The 14222-nt window shown below is 48.8% G+C and overlaps 1 protein-coding gene across 1 annotated transcript; it reads left to right on the top strand.

Moving 5' to 3' along the window:
* The first annotated feature begins 32 nt into the window (after positions 1-32).
* Positions 33-13584, top strand: COQ9 (coenzyme Q9). The gene is made up of 9 exons (XM_004431645.3): positions 33-127; positions 2543-2708; positions 3879-4014; positions 8690-8832; positions 9114-9198; positions 10658-10762; positions 12014-12169; positions 12505-12558; positions 12884-13584. Exons 1-9 carry the CDS (start codon positions 58-60, stop codon positions 12917-12919), a joined length of 951 nt encoding a protein of 316 aa, XP_004431702.1. The 5' UTR covers positions 33-57; the 3' UTR covers positions 12920-13584.
* The last annotated feature ends 638 nt before the right edge of the window (positions 13585-14222 follow it).

The following is a 14222-nucleotide window of genomic DNA, read 5'->3' as shown; positions in this document are numbered from 1 at the left end:
CGCCGCGCTCCCGGGGCTGCCCGTCGCGTCGCCGTCGGCAGCGTGCCCGCTTCCAAGATGGCGGCGGCCGTGTCGGGCGCGCTTGGTCGGGTGGGCTGGAGGCTCCTGCAGCTGCGGGGCATGCCCGGTGAGGGGGTGGCCGAGCCGGGGAGCAGGGAGGAGCGGGGAGGGGGCGCGAGGTGGACCTGGGCTGGGTGCGGGGCGGTAGAGACCGTCGTGGCGGCCAGCGTGCAAGGTGAGGTGAAGGGCACGGACGCGGAGCCGCGGGCATCCCGGGCTTGAACGGGCTGTCTGGCTGGCTTCTGCCCCTAGTCTCGAGCTGTGAGGGGTAAGAGCAGCGGAGCAGGGCCTGTCACCTGCAGAGGGTTGGAGATGCCCAAGGCCACATAGGTTGTTGCCGAACTGGCGACTCGGACCCAGTCTCTTAACTTCATTGCCAAGTCCTTGGGCCAGGACCCCTGGAGGGACAGAGTTGGAAACAGCCACAGAGAGCGCCTAGTCCATTGTTTCCTAAGTCAGTCGTTTCCCCACCACTTCAGTAATTCTGTGCTATCTTCGTACCGCCTTTGCCACTATATAGTTAGTATTTTTGTTTATACATCTGAGTTGTTAAATTTAAGTTGGCTTGAAAGAGGAAATTTCATGTCACTACCATAAACGGAAAACCCATGTCACCTTCCATACATAGAATGTATGCATTGGCACATTAACATGAATATATAACTAATGAAATAAGTATTCTTCTGTATTTCACCTAAAATCTTCTCGTGAACCAGTGGTTCTGCAATACTGCTTTGGGACCTCCCCTGTCTTTTTCAAAGTTTTATGAATATTTGCTCCATTTTTTTCTGTACATATGCTGAACTGCTGATATTCTTAGACATGCTGTGCTGTATTACTTTTAAAATCATTGTTCTGGGGCCAGGACTGGCCCGGAGGCATCACTACCTCGAACACTATTAAGTTCAAGGGCTCTACTTCGGTGGCCCGGGGTTTGCAGGTTTGGATCCCGGGTGGGGACCTATGCACTGCTCATCAAGCCATGCTGTGACAGCGTCCCACATACAAAGCGGAGGAAGATGGGCACAGATGTTAGCTCAGGGCCAATCTTCCTCACCAAAAATAATAATAATAATAATAATAATAATAATAATCATTGTTCCCTGAGTTGGTCCATAGATTTTTTTAAAAATGAGCGCTGTTTAGTTGTTTTTATACAAAACTCCAGACTAAATATGTCTAGTAAAACTAATGCCAGTGACCCAGCAAATCCTAGGTATTTACCCCAGAGAAATGAAAGCATATGTCCACAAAAAGGTTTGTACGAGGGTATCCAAAGCAACTTTATTTATAATAGCCAACACTGAAACAGCCCAGTGTCCATCAACAGAATAGTGTTTCTTAACAGAATACTACTCAGCAGTAAAAAGTAACAAGTACTGATTTACAAAAAAATATGAATCAATCTAAAAAATATGTTAAGCAAAAGAAGTCTTACACAAAAAACACATACTGTTTGATTCTATTTAGATGAAATTCTAGGACAGACAAAACTAAAGTGAAAAATTCAGGACAGTGTGGGTGGGGAATGACTGGTCAGGAGCGTGAGGGAACTTGCTGGGGTGATAATAATCTCTAGATAGGGGTTCAGGTTATGCAAGTGTGTACATTTGTCAAAACTCAGAATTGGTACATTTAAGATTTGTGCATTTCATTGTATATAAGTGTCGCCTCAATAAAAGAACAGTAGATAAATACTGAACTCTAGTTAATGATATACATTCTGAAGTGTTTAGAGATGATGAATACTGAGGTCTGCAACAAATACATAAAAAAATAAGATGGTTGATGAATGAAGAGTGTGAGGGATAGATAAATAGACCCTAGGGGGTGGATGTCCAGTTGTTCATGCCACAATTCTTTCAACTTGTCTCTATGGTTGAAATTTTTTACAATAGAATATTGGGAAAGAAAAAGTAGTCTGAGTTTGTGCTTAGGAAACGTTACCCTACTTTCCAAAAGGCCTTTCCTAAAGAAAATGGAGTGTTGCAATATTGCAGATGAGAAAGCAGATAGAGACACCGTGTGAACGCTGGGAGTCATTATGCAGACCTTCTAATCTCTAGTCCAGTGCTCTTGCCATGATATACGAATATGTAACATTTTCAGGTCACTTTCATTTTTTTGTTTGGGCCTCACAACACTCCCATCGAGCATGTAGAGATTATTACTCTTAATTTGCACGTTTTAAAATCGTGTTCTTTGGCATGAAATGGTTCACCATTACCTCACAGCTAACAGATGGTAGAAACAGGCCTAGAAGCCAGGTGTTCGGTTTCCCAGCTCACACTTTTGCCTGCACTTCCTGTCGCAAGGTTGCCAGTTTACCCAAGATTTTTGTCTGGGACCCAACACTTGGATAAGTGGTTCTGGAGTAGACACTGCCCTGCTTTTCCTCTTCCCCAGCCCTCGTACCACTCTGCGTCTCAAAGGGTCTTCTCTGGTGAGTGTCCCTGACTGACCAGCCAGGTTTCTGTTGCAGTGTCCCGCTGCCGACCAGCCTTGGTGCCACGTGCCTTCCATGCTGCGGCGATGCAGCTGAGGTCTTCAGATGAGCAGAAGCAGCAGCCTCCCCCGTCTTCCCAACAACATTCTGAGACACAGCAGTCAGAAGAACCCAGTCCAGAGTCTTCTCGTTCACCCCCCAGGTGGGCACCAGAACCCCAGTCCACCCATTTCTGGCCACTTCACATGCTTGGGTGTATCTGTTCTCCTTCCTCTCCTCTCTCTCTCCCCCTTCTCACTTTTCATGATATTCAAGACTATCTTTTAAAGGAACCTGTTTTTTGTTTTTTAATGAAAATGCTGCCTGTGCATTCTAAAGCATCTAAACAATACAAAGAAGTTCACAAAACAGCAAAAGTTACCAGAAATCACAAACGCAGAAATAACTCTGCTAACATTTTTGTGAATATCCTTTTAGATGTTTCTCTAAGCATATTTCCTATATAACCTGTGTATATAATAAATGATTAATTACACTATACATGCTGCCCTAGAACCTGTCTTTTCACTCAACAGTACATTTTTAATGTCTTTTCACAGTCTATGCTATTTTAGTGGTTGCATAGTATTCCAGCAAATGGCGGTTCCAAAATTTATTTAACCTATCTTTTATTGATGAATATTTAGATTTCCTTCACTGGTATGAAAAATAATGTGATAAAGTGTGTGATTCTCTCAGCAATGGGAGCACTGAATCAAAGGATATGCTCGTTTAACATTTTGTTACATATGTGGGGCGTATTGCCCTCCAAAAAGGTAATAATAATTTACATTTCCATTAGATATTTTTTCTTCTTAATCCTACCACTGAGAAGTCAGTTCCTTTGGCTCTGAAATTAGAGTGTTCCCAGTCATTTTTCTGGTCTCCTGATTAAAGTACTTTTCATTTCGATTTAACAACTATTTTTTGAGGATCTACTTTGTACCAGGCCCCGTGAGTAATATAACTGTTGTCCCTGTCCTCATAGAGTTAATCTGGTGTAAATACAGATGAAGAAGCAGTGTGCTGAGGGCTATAAACAGGGAAATCCAGGGTGCTGTGGGAGCATCTGCCTTCCCGTCTCATGAGCCTTCCTTGCTCACTGGTTCCCTTCTCTCAGTGACTATACAAGAGGGGAAGGAGGATTTAATTTTTACTTTGTTGGCATTGAAACACCGATACTGACACAAAAGTAAATGTCCTCCCAATGCGTGCTTAGGGGAGCACAGAGCCCATGGTTTCTGGTCAGGCACATTTTGCGTGCCGGGCAGCAGGCAGTGAGATGAGGTGTGCTGCACTCTGTCCCCACGTCTCTCTTGGGTTTGGGTCTCAGGTACACAGACCAGGGCGGCGAGGAGGAGGAGGACTATGAGAGCGAGGAACAGCTGCAGCACCGCATCCTGACAGCAGCCCTGGAGTTCGTGCCTGCCCATGGGTGGACGGCAGAGGCCATAGCAGAGGGAGCCCAGGTGTGTATGGGTGCGGGCCGGGAGCCTGACCACGATCAGCCGGGAGGGAGTCACACCAGCCAGAGCAGAGGGCCTCATGCTTCTTCTGGCCCAGCTCAGCCCCTCACTGCTACAGGATTTTCTGGGTTTTGGGGTTGTTCTTCCCAAATAGGGTGGAAATGGCATTATTTTTTAATATAAAAAGAACATCACATGGAATTCGTTCTTGGGGGTTAGGTTCTAAAAGCAGCCCATTAGGCAAGAATTGCGTGTGATCAAAACTACCATATTTCAGTGACTCTAAGATGCCACTGTTTGTAAGATGCACCGTTATTTTATGTGTCACTAAAAAAGAAAAGTGCTACCTATTAAATTATGACACATTATCAATTGTACGATTTGCACTGATTGCTTAAAATGAGAAAATATGTGCATCTTAGAATTGATGAAATATGGTGTTTGAAAACTCCCAAGAAGGTACCTCTTTGGAGACCGACACACCGTGTTTTTCTCAGTAAGCTAGCAGTCAGCGTTTCCTCCTGTACTGAAACAGACTGCTGCTTTAGATTAAGCAATAGGCTCATGTTTCAGCCGTGTTGTGCAGAATCATCAAGCATAGCCAGATACCATCCTACGAGAAGCCTGTGAGAACCGAGACTGATGGAATTACAGACTTAGGTCTCCCACCCCAAGCCCGCTGCAAGACATCTGCTCGTGAAATGGGACAGTGGCCAACTTTGCTGCTTTACTTAAACTTAACTGTTATTTCTCTTGTCTCTCGCTCTCTCCCAAGAGCACATATGGTAACAGAAGTCATATAAGTGAAATGTGTATACTCTATGAGTCCACTGTACGCTCATTGTGAAAACTTGGAACAATACAAATATAAAAAAAAAATGGAAAAGTCATCTATGACACACCAAGGATCCTACTATCAACACTGTAATGCCTAGTCTTTCAAATTTTTAAAAAACTTTCACTTACTAATCATTCGTTCTTTAAATATTTATTGAGCAAATAGTGTGCACTAGGCACTGTGCCAGGTCCTAGGGACATCATCACGGTCCAGGTGGACACCGTTCTGCCCGTGTTGAGCTTCCAGTCTCACGACCTTAATCAAATATGTACGGATATGTACTTGTACAACGTGATAAGTGCTGTCAGGAAAAGGTGCTGTTGAGACATGTTGGAGGGACCTGATCCACTGTGGGGTGAGGTGGTCAGGAAAGGCTTCTGAACTGAGAGCTGAGGAGTGGGTAGGCTTTACTGGGTTTGGTGGGGGTGGGGGGGATGGACAAGTCCAGACAGAGACAGCATGTGCCAAGTGGAAGGAGCCTGCCACGTTAGAAGAGCCGAAGAAAACCATCATGCAGAGAGCAAAGGAAGAGACACTTGAGCTGAGTGAGACTGGGGAAAGGTCAGTTGAGGCCAAATCAGGCAAGGTCATAAAGGTCATGTTAAGGAGGTAGGCTTTTATTTTAAGAATAATTGAGGATATAAGATTAAATTTGACATTTTAAAGCCATCATTTTGGCTGCTGGATGAAAAATGGACTGGGGGCAGAGAGTCATTGGGGGCTGCTGCCAGTCGGTCATCCAGGAGAGACGAGGGTTTTCTGGCAGTGAGTGTGGATACAGTGGGTAGATTTATTGATATAGTAACATAGGAGAGAGTGACGAGATGGCACCAGAGTTGCCGATTTGCATGCGTGAGTACATGGTGTTCCTGTTTTCTGCAGTTAGGGCCACTGGAAGAGGACCGGGTTTCAGGAAGGATCATGGGTACCATCTTGAGCTTTGTGGAGTGGTAGGGATCTTTGGGTCAACAGGGGAAACCTGAAGCATGCAAGTCTGAAACTGGAGGAGATATCTGGCCTGGGGTATATGTTTGGGCATTATCAACATATATATGTGGTAATTAAACTGCAGAAGTGAATGAGATTGCCTAGGGTGACGTGAGTGTGCCTAGACTGTGATGTGAAAAGAGAGAGGAGTCTAGGCCCTCAGGGAACTCTGACGTTTGAGGGTAGAGTGGAACAGGATGAGCTGGCAAAGAAGATGGAGGCAGAGTAGCCCGATGTTGGAGGCAACACAGGAGAATGTGGATTAAGCAGCTAGACATTGGTTAGTGTAGCAGCATCCATCTGGGGGGAGCACCAGGTCAGAAATAATTGGAGTGGGTTGAGGAGTGGGTAGAAGGTAAGGCAGTGGAGAGGCGTTAGGCTGCTAAGGGTAGAAGAGAGCTGGTGTGCACGAAGCGGGGGAATGGGAGGGCAGTTGGAGCTTGTTTGAGCACTGATGGGACAGTGCAGAAAAGAGGTGAGGGTGAGGATGCAGGAGAAAGCGGCAAAATCAAAAGTCTGAGCTTCCTTGAAAGCAAGGATTATGGGATCGGACAACAGGCGGAAGGACCGGCCTTACGTGGGTTAGGGGTGAGGTTGGAGAAGACAGCTGCAGGTGTCGTTTCTGGTGGCGTCTGTTTTCTCTGGGAAGTAGGTGTGGTTGTCGCATGAACCTGGAGCTAGGAAAGAGTGGGAGGAGACAAAGGTTTGGAGGTAGCAGAGAAGGTTTGAAAGAATCATTGCAGAAAGTTGTGGAACCCGTAGAGGACAGAAACGTAACAGGATTATTCGGAAAAATATGATTATACTGAATGTTCTGTGGTTAACTGGCTTTTCTCAGTCTGCATGTCTCTGTTTATAGTGGCTGCATAATACCTGTTGTGTTTGCTTGAACTCAGTTGATACATTTGGATTGTTTCCAACGTTTTAGTATTACAAGCCTGTTTGTACAGCATATTTAAGTACATTTCTGGTTGGTTTCCTTAGGACAGATTCCAAGAAGCGGAGCTGCTCTTTCAGGGAGCGGATCAGTAGGAGAGAGAAACTACACCAGTTATTCGAATAGAGAGAATTTAATGCAAAGAGCTGTTAACTAGGTGTAAAGTTGGTAACCAGGTAACTGAAAGGATAAAAAGAACACGAAGGTGTATGGAAGTAGCAACTGCAGGAAATGGCTCCCGTCCCCAAGGCTAAGGGAACAAAGGGAAGAGTTGGAATTACCAAAACTAGAAGCTTGAAGGAGAGTCCCTGTGGAGGTGAGACCCAGACCTCTGAGGGAGGTGCTGCTCAGCTGGCGCTGGTGTCTCTAAGTTTGGAAGAAGGGTCCCTTGGGGCTGGCACGTGAGCTCTGGGGGTTGGAGGGGTGGTGGAGTGGGTGGGAGGGCAGGGAGAGGATGGTGGCTGGATGAAGCTAGTTCTGCAAGGGTTGGGAAAACTGCAGAGTGGGTCCAGCCGCTGCCACGGTGAAGAAGCATCGCTGGGCTGATGCTCACACAGACCACCAGCAGACAGGAGTCAACAGGAAGGAGCAAGTCCCTTCCTCCTCCTCCAGCCTTGCAGTCTCTGTCTAGCCACCCTATAGGCAGAGCCTCCCATGGAGCCAGAAATGTGGTTTGCAGAGCCCCAGCCCCGGTGTCACAAAGCTGAGGACAGGAGGGCAGATATGGAGCTGAGAGACAATAACTCAATAACTGGCCCAGAGAGTGTGTATATTTTTGAGGGTTTTGTTGCATATAGAGGCAGTATAGCCTGGTGGTTAAGGGCTTGAAGCCTCAGTTTCCTCCTCTAAAATGTGGGTGATGATGATACCCACCTGCTGGAGTGCTGAGAGGCTGCCGTGAGATCGTGTGTGTGATGGGCTTAGCAGGCAGTAAGCACACAGTCACCATTCGTGCTGATGTTGCTGCAGCTCAGATGTAGATGTGAATATGCCAAATTACCCTCCAAAAAGGCTGTGTACTTCCACCCAAAGAGAGGCACTTTCCCCGCTCCCTACGGTGGGAATTGAGAGTTAATATTTTTTCTGTGCCTTTTCTGCCCTCTGTCCCTGCTGCTGCCAGGGTTCTGCCTCCAGTAGTTGCTCAGTGATTGCTGTATATCGGGAACAGCAAAGGATCTTTGTGGCTTTGTTAACTCCTTGACAGCTCATTGAGAAAAATTTTGTAAGAAAAGTTTTTTTTTTTTAAACAACTGAGAGACCTAACTTTCAAGAGATTTGGGTCAAGTGAATTGGTGAGGAGGAGAGTTAAGAGTGCTCTTCCCGAGCCCCTTTTCATGTTATTAGGACTCAAGGTTACAAGTGTCAGAGCTCAACTCTAACTGGATCAAGCAAGAAAGGAAGTGTTTGGCTCATTTAACAACAGAAAAGTCTGGAAGTATCTCTCGTACTACGTTCTTAGATTGTGCTGCTGGGAACTCGTTCTCCGGCATGTCTGCTTTGCTTTCCTCTCTGTGAGCTTCATTCTCAGCAGGGGCTTCCCATGCAGGACTAACGATGGCTCAGCAGCCCCAGTGGAAAGAGAGCACCTCTTTGCCATCAGTACTAGCAAAGGTCCTGAGGCGGCCTCTTAGCGCCTGGATTTACTTCATCATGTGCACATCCCTGAGCTAGTCACTGTGAACTCCAGTTATCCAAGTCTGGATCCCATGCTTTGCAACACACCAAGGGGCTTGATGGAGTGTGGAGGGCCTGGTGGTCAGCTTCACTCAAATCACACAGACTGAGAAGGAAGAGTGGGGGTGTCTGGTGAAAGCCAAGCTGCTGTGACTAGAAGAAGAGGCACTGGTGATGAGCAGGCAGCAGGTGTCTGCTGCACTGGCCCCCCACTCTTCTGTCTCCCCTCTCCTCTTTTGTAGTCTCTGGGTCTCTCCAGTGCAGCAGCCAACATGTTTGGGAACGATGGCAGTGAGCTGATACTGCATTTTGTGACCCAGTGCAACGCTCGGCTCACCCGTGTGCTGGAGGAGGAGCAGAAGCTGGTACAGCTGGGCCAGGCAGAGTAAGTCCTATGGCATTATTGCCCGGGGTGGCAGCTCAGGATCAAGGGACTCAGGCCTCACCAGCTGTCCCCAGGAGGCCAACCCAAGCAGAGCCAAAGAGAGTAGTATTGAGCAGCCCTGCTGCTCTGATGGGACTGAGACGCAGCGCCTGTGTCTGACAGCTGTCGTCAGGCCAGCATCAGGAACTGGCGGGACCCTCTTCCCTAGGATGAGTAAACAGGGTAGCACCGAGCCCGTGCCTTTGACCCAGAGACACACTGTTTTCTTTTCGCTATTCCAGGAAGAGGAAGACAGACCAGTTCCTGAGGCACGCAGTGGAAACCAGACTGAGAATGCTGATCCCGTACATTGAGCACTGGCCCCGGGTACAGAGCCCTTATCCAGGCCCCGGGGCAACAGTGTGTTCGTATTTATGGTTCTCATCACCTTTCACTCAGAGGAGCTTGCACACTGTTCAGAAGTGAGCTTATTAATCTCCACAATCCCAGGGATACTCAGTGCACTTGGAAGAGCTAGATTTCACATTTGGGAATGCCAAAGAGAGTAACTGAGCCATCTGTGTCTCAGTTCCTGGAAATGTGAGTGGCCTGGGGACCAGATCGCATCCTGGGTGGGCTCTTAGTGGCCCGAATATGCCAGCAGGTCTTCAATGAGGAGGAATCCGTGAAGGAGGTTAGAAAAGTCAGACCACTTTATTGGCCATTGTCGTTTAACAGGCCTGGCATGTTCTAGATCTCAGAGGACTGGGACTTCTTTTCAGATTGTCAGTGTGATGCTTGAGAATTGGAGCATTCGTTCCAAGGGCTTTTTTCCCCGTTTCTGAAGCTTCCTTTTTCCTGTTTCAAAGCCTGTCACAGTGTGGGCCGTTCTCTCAGTTGAGAAAGTAGAGTCAAAGCGCACCAGAAATGAGAGGAGCAGAGACCATCTCGTGTTCCCCGCCCAGCTGGGAGACAGCTGAGTGTGGAATTTCAGTCAGTCAGTCAACAGACATGGGAACACACCTGCAGTGCACCTGACCCCAGGCGGGGTGTGAGGGAGTACAGCCAAGACTCAGGTCCCGGCCCCTGCCTGTGCTTGCTTGATTCTCAGACCTCTGGCCTGGACTCCTTCCGCCTGCAGCTAAAGCAGTGGCACTGCGCGTACTGGACCCTGGCTGCCTCCTCATTCGGCACGCCTCCTTCTGGGCTGCTCTGCTAAGAGCAACTTCCCAGCCAATCCAGGACTGCTCTGACCAGCTGCCACAGGCCATGGCCAATGGGGTTTAGAGTTGGTAAAGTGGCAAGACCTTGTGCTATCAGGAGTTGATGCCTCCTGATGGAGGCGTCTCGGGGTTGTGCCATCGCTTGTATTGGTTGAAGGATTTTTGGTTTCAGGCAACAGAAATCAACTTGAGTTAAGCAAAAAAAAAATGGAGGAATTTATCATGAGGCTGCAGTGGGGCTTCAAGTGTGGGAATGCTGCTGGGCCCTGGGAGTGGCCTAGAATTTGGACCTAGAAACCACGCCCAGACCTCCCTCCTGTCTCTGCTGCTTCCTCCGTGTTACAGAATGGGGTGCCCTCTCCCATCCCTGCTCTCAGTACTCAGACCAGGCTGGACCCTCCAGCTGTCTGCGTCCCAAGTCCACATGCTGGGGATTGAGAATCTGGCTGGCCAGCTGGGGGTGGCATCTGCCCCTGGCTCCCATCAGCTGGGTCCGCGTTGTTAGCTGCCAGGAGCTCACCCCAGTGGGTGGAGATGGTGGGTCTCAGTGAGAGGTGAGGCACTAGCCCGCTTTGTGCTGTTCCCTGTGTGCAGTACCTCTTCCTCTGTCGTTCTCTCCTCAGGCCCTCGGCATCCTCATGCTCCCTCACAACATCCCGCCCAGCCTGAACCTGCTCACCAGCATGGTGGACGACATGTGGCATTATGCTGGGGACCAGTCCACTGACGTGAGTGCTTTCTCCAGGCCCACAGGATACCGGAGAAGGCTCGGGTTAAACATTTCTCCAAGAAGTTAGTGAAATTTCTTTGATGACAGATCCCTTCAAGGGGCCTGCAGTCTCCTTCCTATCTTGGTGAGGAGAGACTAAGGTACGAGGAAAGTCCCTCAACAAGCCACAGTGGGATCCAGGTCTGCTTCATTCAGGGGTCAGCACTCTAGCCGCAAGACAGTGATCTATTCCTTCCGATAGATAGTGGTGATACAAGGCATGAGAGGGCTTTGTGATGGGCTGCCGTTTTATGATCATTTCCCCTCAGTCTCCTAAGATATAGATTCTGCAGCAGGATTTCTCCATGTGTGTCTTTCATGAGACTGATTAAAAAAAAAAAGAATGCCATGGAGACCCCCATTGCTTTAAAAAGAAACTCCCTCCCCCCAGCCCATCTTGGCCTGATTTACTAAGAGATCAGTAAACCTTTAAACAGGCACTGGGAAAGAATCTGACTTGTTAATTCTATTATATTTCTGGTAGGAAATTTAAAAAAAAAAGTGTACCTTCATAAAAGAAATTAATATGTGATGGTACTTTGTGGAATCCAGGATGGGAAGCAACAAGATACTCCCACCACAGTTCTAACAAAGTGCTTCAATAAACTTCCCCCATGTGGGAATAGACCACCAACAGAGACGGCAGGAAAATGAAATTAGAGAGCAGAGAAATCAAAGGAATAAAACACGAAGCGGCTGAGCTAGTGCTCTGGAGTGGTTGCCGGGACAGTGGGAAATTGCTGAGGGCCTTGAACTCGCCGCTCCTGCCAGGTGTTCTGATCTGTCCATGATCCTGTCTCAGCCCACGCTTTACTGATGAACACACCAAGGTTTTGTCACAATGGGCTGACCAGAGAGCCGCCTCGGAACTAGATGTCCTAAGACTGTCTTTTCACCAGCAGTTCCAAAACAGACTGGATGTAGCAAAGTCACCTGGGATGCTTATTAAACATCCAGATTCCTGGCACTTCAGACCCACTGACTCTAAGAGGTGGGCCCAGGAGCTTGTGTTTTAATCTCCCCGGTACTTCTGATGCCCAGCCAAGTGTGGGAACAGGAGTGTTGTCCAGGGGGCCACATGTATCTGTGAGGGAGAGAAGAAATCAGGAGGGAGCCCGTGAGTGCCCACGGCTTTGGGTGGGAACCACCCCAGACTGCCCCCAGCCCGCAGCTTAGTGGTGACCGCTCTCCTGGGCGGGCTTCTGTGCAGTTGAGCTGGTACACCCGGCGCGCCGTGCTGGCCGGTGTCTACAACGCGACGGAGCTGGTGATGATGCAGGACTCCTCCCCGGACTTCGAGGATACTTGGCGCTTCCTGGAAAACCGGATTAATGACGCGATGAACATGGGCCATACTGCCAAACAGGTAGTTGGGCTAGCCGTTTGGGGAGCCTCCTCACTGGGCACACTGCCCTCCTCGGGCCACAGCTGGTCACCTGTCTGTTCTCTTGCTCGCCTTGGCCTCAGCGGATGGTTCTGAGGGCCTCCCAGGGAGCCTGGCGGTTCTGCCTCATCCCAGCCCTTCCCTAAGAGCCACCCTTGGCCCATTCGTGGTTGTGTTGTCCATAGGCTCTTCCTCCAGTACACAAGGCCCTCGTGACTCCACTTGTTGGGGCTCGTAGGCCTCCTGATTTGTCCTCCCTGTCTCTCCTTTGAGCTTGTTCTGGGGGCTTAAGCGAACCTGACTCTGCCTCCTTCTAGGTAAAGTCCACTGGAGAGGCACTGGTGCAGGGACTCATGGGTGCAGCAGTGACAGTGAGTACCACCCAGCCCATCCCCGCCCCCGCTTCCCACTCCTGCCCTGTGAGCCTTACATGAGTCCCTGACCCAAAAATCCTCCTTCATCTGGAAAGCTACTAATAAGACTGACAGTGCTTCAGCCCCAGTCTCTTGATCCCAAATACCCCACCTCTTTAATTTTTACTGGCATTAAGAAACATCGCTGACTTACAAGACTCTGGTATGTCAGATCTATGTAACATAGCCATGCCCGCCACCTTGAAAATCCCGATCTTTCCCATTGGAATCCTAGGGGGAGGGCAAGGCCTCATCACTCTCTCTGTTTCCATCCCTGTATCAGCTCAAGAACTTGACAGGTCTGAACCAGCGCCGGTGAGCAGGAAGCGGGGTAAGCTGGAGTGCCCAGAAGAAAACCCGCAGATGTATTTAAAGGGCTTTGAAATACGAAGTGCCGTCCACAGAGCAGAGTGTTGATGAGAAAACACTGAAGGACCTGAGTCACTACCACAGCCACCTGGGAACCACGGGGCACTTGAGGATACAGCTGGAGCCCACGATTGGGCCACTTCTTCAGTTCCCAATACAGGCCCGGCCTCCCTGATGCCTTTCTGCATTTCACTTGTGTGATTGAAACATGAGGCTCTCGTCCAAGCACTCAAGCCACAGAAACCCAGTGCATCCCTGTCATGGTCTCACGGGCACCTTGATCATGACTTAACCTTCCTAGAAATGCTCTCTGGGGCTCTCAAGTCAGAGTCAGGGTCTAAAGCCACCACAAGGTGGCAGCTCATCGCCAGCACAGCGCAGAAATGTGCACACAGGTGTCCTTGTAGCCTCTTCCCCGGTGTCCCGAGACGCTGCATCTGGGAACCCCCTCAGAAAGCTGCTTCACCTGGGACGGGCCTGCTGGACAGTGGTGCTCAGCCTGGCCAGAGGTGTGATCCCAGGCCTGGTGGCGCATTACACCAGCATTATTAGTGAACTTTATTATTAGTGAACTTAGAGTCTATAAAAATGATAATAAATATGCTTGAATCAGTTTCCTGTTGTGTAGTTTCTGTACAGACCATGGCAGGTGTCCAAGACCCCAGAGGGTGACAGCAGTGTTGTGGAAAAGGCTTGAGGCTAGCAGTAAGGAGACCTGAGGTCTGGTCCTGGTGCTGCCTAATAGTAGTGGGTAATTATGGCAACTCTGCATCTCTGGGCCCAGGCTGCCCATAAGTGAAATGTGGGTGACAGGGGCCTTCCCCTTCACCATTAGCTCCCTTGGCTGCTGTTTGTTGCTAACCATTTCAGTGATACGTTCTTTAGCTTTAATAATTTTCTCTGCCTCTACACTGGGCTTCCTTTGCAAGTCTGGTTAACCCTGTTATATTAGTCTGCTCAGGCTGCTATAGCAAAATACCATAGGCTGGATGGCTTAAACAACAGACATTTATTTCTCATGGTTCTGGAAACTGGGAAGTCCAAGATCAAGGTACCAGCCAATTCGGTTCCTGGTGAGGGCTTTTTGTCTGACTTGCCACCTTCTGTGTTCTCATATGGCAGAGAGAGAAAGCTCTGGTGTCTCCTCCGGTTCTTATAAGGGCACTAATCCCATCATGAGAGTCCTACTGTCGTGACCTTCCCAAGAACCCACCTCCGAATGCCATCACAATGGAGGTTAGGCTTCAACATTT

This window comes from Ceratotherium simum, chromosome 30, assembly GCF_057802395.1.
Source record: "Ceratotherium simum simum isolate JZ-2026a chromosome 30, ASM5780239v1, whole genome shotgun sequence".
NCBI lineage: Eukaryota > Metazoa > Chordata > Mammalia > Perissodactyla > Rhinocerotidae > Ceratotherium > Ceratotherium simum.
Note: the sequence above shows the minus strand (reverse complement) of the source record. Positions and strands in the feature narration are given on the sequence as shown.